General features: G+C 62.9%; 2 protein-coding genes across 2 annotated transcripts in view; one reads left to right on the top strand and one right to left on the bottom strand.

Moving 5' to 3' along the window:
• Positions 1 to 1,714: 1,714 nt before the first annotated feature.
• Positions 1,715 to 4,428, bottom strand: CEBPA (CCAAT enhancer binding protein alpha). The gene has a single exon (XM_063410649.1). It carries the CDS (start codon positions 4,257 to 4,259, stop codon positions 3,282 to 3,284), a length of 978 nt encoding a protein of 325 aa, XP_063266719.1. The 5' UTR covers positions 4,260 to 4,428; the 3' UTR covers positions 1,715 to 3,281.
• The window catches only part of LOC134557806 (collagen alpha-1(III) chain-like), an 18,965-nt gene continuing 17,247 nt past the window's right edge, over positions 4,283 to 6,000 (top strand). The window contains exon 1 of the mRNA XM_063411071.1: positions 4,283 to 5,298. Coding sequence (XP_063267141.1) covers positions 4,283 to 5,298 — 1,016 coding nt within the window. The remainder of the gene's footprint in view (positions 5,299 to 6,000) is intronic.

The following is a 6,000-nucleotide window of genomic DNA, read 5'->3' as shown; positions in this document are numbered from 1 at the left end:
TAATGGAAAAATCTGCTTTGTGAGGCCATAAATGATTTGCTGAAACCACACACACACACGGTGAGTCACAGTTCAGAACATAACTCAAACACCCAGGACTGTATTCCCATGCTCCAACCACTAGATTACAGTCCCTCCCACATATACCCTGCAATAATCTTTGCTCAAATGATAACAGCATTTCCCCACTTTACACGTTGGACAGCATTACTCAGTAAGGCACATCCTACCCGACGGGTGTACAGCTCTGCAGGGCAGGGGAAGGAAGGAAGCACAAGTAAAAGTCATTATTTTTGCCCAACACCACTAGAACTTAACTCTCTCCTTGGAAAATTACTAGCTCTGGACCCCCACAACTTACATGTAACTGAGAAGTGAAATCCCTGATCCCGACTTGCACTCATCGTTCGCCACGCCAAGCAGCGAGCGCTTGCGGGCTCACATCCCAGTGGGTTTCGGGAGAGCGCCTGCCCTGCCCTGCCCTGCCCCTCATGAGCCCCGCTGGGAGCAGGCGCGGCCCCTCGGAACGACCCCTCCGGCCCGGGCCGGCGCAGCCCCGCGCTGAGGCGCTGCCGGAGCCCGGCCTCGTCCCACGGCCCGCGCACGGCCGGGTCACACCTCGTGGGTGCAGTGCTCTCTCTGGGGTGTTTAATTTCTGCTGTGATGTGCCGCCGGGCACACGCACCATGAGGGCAATGGGCACAGCACGGGGCGGTGAGCTGAGGGGAGCGCGGCTCTCCCGGCTGGATCGCCCTCGGCGGGGACGGCCGAGACAGGCGCTGCTGAAGGGCCGGGGCCTGGGGCTCTTTCCCCCACACGCCTGAGGCGCAGTCCCGCCCGCCCGCCCGGGCACCACGTCCCGCCGGAGAGAAGGGCGGGCGGCGCCCCGACACCCCGCTGACCCCTGACAGGGCGCCGGGCACTGCGCCACATGCCTGGGCTACTTCACCTCAGGGCCGGCCGCCCCCACGGGGCAGCTCCGGGACGGGACAGCCGAGGCAGAGCCACCTCCCCCTCACGGCTGCCCCTTCCCGCCCCCATCGCCGCCCGCTCTGCCGCCTCCTCCCCGCCGTGGCCCGCGGCCGGACCCCGCCTGCCCCCTGCCCTGGCCCGCGTCCCGCGGCACCGAGGGCCCCGGGGCGGCGCCTCTGGGCCCGACCCCGCGGGAGCGAACCTCCTCAGGGAGGGGAGGGGAGGGGAGGGGAGGGGAGGGGAGGGCTGCGTCTGGCCGGGAAGGGACTGGCAGCGGCGGTGCTGCCGGGCGAGCGGGGCCCTGCCCGCCGCCTCTTTCCGCCAGGCCCGCCGTGCCCCGGGCTTGCCCCCGCGCCCCGCTGAGCCCCTGCTGTCCCGGGCAGCCGGGCTGCGAGTCCTCGCACCCAGCGCCTCCCTCGTCCCTCCGGCCCGGCCGCCCCGCAGCCCGCCCGCAGGCCCCCGGCCCGGCCGCGGCAGGGTGAAGGGTGAAGCGCGGCGTGACTCACGGGCACACATCTGCCACCGCAAGCGTTTAGGAAATTGCCGTTCTCTTAAAGGCAACCGTGTATTTATTTCTGTGGGGCGAAAACCGGGGAGTTGCACTTCATTAACGCGTTTCAGTCACCAGCCCTGGAAGGGGATGCAGAAGTCGGTGGAGAGCTGGATGCTGGTCTGGAGGAAGAGGAGAGAGCTTTTGCACTCCTGCTACAGGAGAACTGGAAACAAGCAGAGAGGCGGATGGTTATGGTAGAATATATATTGTTTATTTATGAAGGTAACCAGGACTTCTGACAAATTTTATATGCAGTTCCCCCCCAAATTAAAAAAAAAAAGTGTGTGCATATACATACATGTATACATACCATACACACACGCTGCACACACATACACACGCTGCCAGCACTGTGCTCCACTGTCATGCTTTCAAACAGCTCCATCCACCTTGTTCTCCTCTCTTGTCAAGACTTACTTCAGTTGGACAAGTTGTTATGCAGCTACAACACAAGGAAGAAATGTTCTGCATGGCTACCAGAATGCCCAGGGGGCCTGTTTGTTTGTTTATTTTTCCCTCACTCTGGGAGAAGCTCCAGAGTCCAAAGGTGCAGCAGCACCAGGGACAAGCCTCCTTGCCCCACCACAGGCATCCTGCAGCCCCACAACCCCTGCCCCGGTGCAGGTACTCCTTCCTTGGGGTCGGGAGGCAGCAGCCAGTACAGGACAGTGTGAAGAAGGCGACACACACTCATACTCACCCACCCATACAAATAATAAAATAACGTTGCAGCACAAGGGCATAGTCTCTGTCACCAGATAAGAAACTTGTGTGATGGCAAAGATCTAAGTAAGGCAATAAAGTATAGCTAGTGTACACGGAACGGCTTTCACATTACCATGAGGCACAATTTGGTCCGACAGAGACCTGGAGAAGAGCTAAATGTCCTGGAATAAAGCAAAATACACTGGAAGTTCATAGTAAATACCCGCATCAATAGGTATTTATTCATTTGTGCTTCGCCACGTCGTGACATACAGTACAAGACACTGCTGCTCTTTCTTTCGATGGAGAGAGCTCACCATACTCTTGCGAGCTGCTGCTCCGTCAGTCCCAGGCTGTCCATTGGTCCTGCAGCGCTTCTGCCCCTTGCCCCCTCCCAGCCAAGGCAGGGGCCAGGGCTCGGCAGAGGCAGCCCAGCCAGGCTGCGACAGTCCTGGCAGCAGTCTGGTGGCTGCCCCACACCTCAGTGCTCCTAACGGCGTCCAGGGCTGCTCAGCCCTCAGCCTCCAGTCCTCTTCTCATCGCTGGCTTCCCCAAAGCTGCTCCTGCCTGCTGCACTGCAGGCCAGCTGGAAGGGGTCTAGCAGGACACCCCAGCCCTCAAGCCTGCACGTCCCTCATTCCTTCTCCGTGCACCCTGAAAGGCTGGAGGGCTTAGTAAGCCCCAGAGCTTACAGCCAGCTTTTAAGGCACATCTGGGTTGCTATATGTGCTTTATTACTGTTGTTGTTATTATTATCATTATTATTATTACTGTTATTTACCCTGTGTAGACACGTGGTCTTTTAATTCTTTCTTCCCCCTGCCTTTCTCCTTCGAAAACCCACCATGTTTTCAGCTTACTCGTGTGTCATCTCTAAGGCACAAACCTTTTAATACTAGAGCTGCCTGGCTTCTTGTATAGCTCGTGAATCGATAAAAAACAAACGAAACAAAACAAAACCAAAACAACCCCCCGCTCCCCTCCTGCCGGCGCACCGGTACTCAGAGTATCTCTGCGCGGGCAGGGCAGCCCGACCGGCCCCGGCGCGGCGCTAGGCGCAGCTGCCCATGGCCTTCACCAGCGAGCTCTCGGGCAGCTGCCTGAAGATGCCCCGCAGAGTCTCCAGCTCCCGGGTGAGCTGCTCCACCCGCTTGCGCAGCCGCTCGTTGTCGGTGGTGAGCTCCAGCACCTTCTGCTGCGTCTCCACGTTGCGCTGCTTGGCCTTGTCCCTGCTCTTGCGCACCGCGATGTTGTTGCGCTCCCGGCGCACCCGGTACTCGTTGCTGTTCTTGTCCACTGTCTTTTTCGATTTGCTCCGGTGGTCCGAGGGTATCATCTTGAGGGTGCCCGCGGCGGGCAGGCCGCCGGGAGGGTGCGGGTGGTGCGGATGGTGCGGGCTGGGCACGGGCGTGGGGGGCGGCGTGGGCTGCCCGGGCTGGAGGTGCATGGTGGTCTGGGCGCAGTGGGCGATCTGGTACTGGAGGTGGGACGGGTGCTGCTGCGGGGCGTGATGGGGATAGAGGGCCGAGAGGGCCGCCGACTTCACCTCCTCCTCCTCGCGGGGCTCCTGCTTGATCACCAGCGGCCGCAAGCCCGGCGCGGCGATGCGCTCGTAGAGGGGGTCGAGCTTGCCGTCCATGTAGCCGGCCACGCAGCCGAAGAGCGGCTGCTGGTGGTGCTGCGGCTGGTGCCCCGGCGCCGAGGCGGCAGCGCCCGCCCCGTGCATGGTGTGGAAGTCGAAATCCCCGGCCAGGATGGCCTTGGCTTTCTCCTGCTGCTTGCTGTGCTGGAAGAGGTCGGCCAGGAACTCGTCGTTGAAGGCGGCGGGGTCGATGTAGGCGCTGATGTCGATGGAGTTCTCGTTCTCGCAGATGTCGCCGAGCTCCGCGCCGCCCGCAGCAGGTGCCGCTGCCGAGGAAGCCTCTCTGTAGCTGTAGGTGCTGCCGGCCAGGGGAGTCTGGAGCTGGTGGTGCTGGCCGCTGCTCATCGGGGGCCGGGAATCGACCTCGTAGAAATTGGCTTGCTCCATGAAGCAACTACAGTCTGCCGGGCATGGTGAAGGGCTCCTGCAATCCAGGTTTCGAACGGGACGGCGGCGGCTGTAGCAATGTCGCGGCGCGGTGCTGCACGGCACGGCTCGGTGCGCCCGGAGCCCGTCCCCCGACCCAGTCCCGCTCCGCTCGCTGCCTGCCCTGTTTCTACTGGGCTGCCGCGGTCGCGCTGCCGTATATATACAGCCGGCAGCGGGGCCGGGGATCGCCCTCTAGTGTCCAGCCTCCTGCTGGGGAACCTTTGACCGCCGCGCAGCCGGTCCCAGCGCCCCGGTCGGGCACAGCCGACCTCCGCCCGCCCCCGGAGCTCCGCACCGCGGGGAGCGCGACCCGCACTCCCCGGCCCCCCTTTCCCCTCCAGCCCCCCGAGCTCGGCGGGCGCTGGGCGCTGGGTGCCTCCCGCCAGGGAAACTCGGCGCTGATCAGAGGCCCGGGGAACGGCGCGGAGACTTTGCGCCCGCGCTGCCGGGGCTGCCCGGCGGGGCAGAGCGGCCAAACGCGGCCGGAGCATTTCCACCGCCCGCTGCCGCTTCTGCGCCGACAGCTTCGGCCCGGCGCTCCCCGGCCGCGCTTCGCAGGTAGTCTCAAAGGTCCCCATCCGCGCATACTTGTACATATTTGGCCAGTGGGGAATGTTCACCCCATCGGGTTTGGGACCCAAGGCGCTGCCTCGCCGGCGGTGGTTACCTGCCGGCAGAGCCCTGTAGCCGGCGGGCTCGGAGCACCGCCCGGGGCCGCCCGCGCCGCGTTCCAGCGCGGCCCGGCTCCACCGGCGGCACCCGCGGGGCTCCCCGGTTACGGCGGGACCCGCGGAGCCCGGCCCCGAGCGCCGCCAGGCCCTGCCCGGGATGGCGCCCGGCGGACAGGGGCGGAGAGCGGAGGGTGCCCGGCTCCGCTGCTCGGGGACGATCGGCCGGGCCGCCCTGCCGCCAGGCGCGGAGGAGCTGCCCCGCCTGCACGGAACAGCCCGAGTCGGGTCACCTGCGGGCCGCTTCATGCCCCGCACGAATCGAGCAGGTAAATTTACTGATGGATTTCCCCAAACACTCAGCAGGGGCCGCCTCCCGGCCTTAACCTGGGATAACGGCGGGCGCAGCCGGGCCCGGGCTCCAGCGCGGCGCTGCAGTGGCCAGGTGCCCCCGTCCCCGTGTACTGCGGGCGAGTGCCCAGCACCCTTCCAGCCTCCGTTTGCTGCGGGTTTTGAGGGCGATCAATGCCCCCGCGAGCGCGGGACTGGACAGGACCCTGAGTGTCCCAGCCAGCGCTCCCCGGGGTGCGCGCCTACATGCGGCTCCTGTTACCGACCACGGGCTCCCCAGGAGCCTCCGGCTCAGGCTTCAGTTCGGGCGGGGTGAGGATTCAGAGAATTCCTTCTGCTGCCATCGCTCGCAGTAGGCAGAACAGACGTGTCTATCCCCACTTGCACAGCACCCAGGGCAGTCCCACGGGCGTTTAGCTCTCCTGGTCCCGAAGGTCCCTTTGAAAGGACAGGCCAAGCCCACTGGAGCAGGTGCCGGGGTAAAATTGCTGCAGAAAGATCTGCAGGGAAAATGAATCAAACATAGTGATGGCTAGAGAAAAAAAAAGCAATTTTTAGTTCTGAGTGTTTTAGTAAAACACAAACTTGTGACAGTAAATTTCTCAGAAAGGGTTTGACAGATTTCTTGCAATTAAAGATAATTGATAAAGGATTCATCAGGAAACAAAAATGACAACGCA

Source organism: Prinia subflava, chromosome 13 (genome assembly GCF_021018805.1).
Source record: "Prinia subflava isolate CZ2003 ecotype Zambia chromosome 13, Cam_Psub_1.2, whole genome shotgun sequence".
In the NCBI taxonomy this organism is placed as follows: Eukaryota; Metazoa; Chordata; class Aves; order Passeriformes; family Cisticolidae; genus Prinia; species Prinia subflava.
This window is presented reverse-complemented; position numbering and strand designations above follow the sequence as displayed.

Coding starts and splice junctions, on each gene's coding strand:
- CEBPA (XM_063410649.1), bottom strand. CDS start 4,259: ATGGAGCAAGCCAATTTCTACGAGGTCGATTCCCGGCCCCCGATGAGC.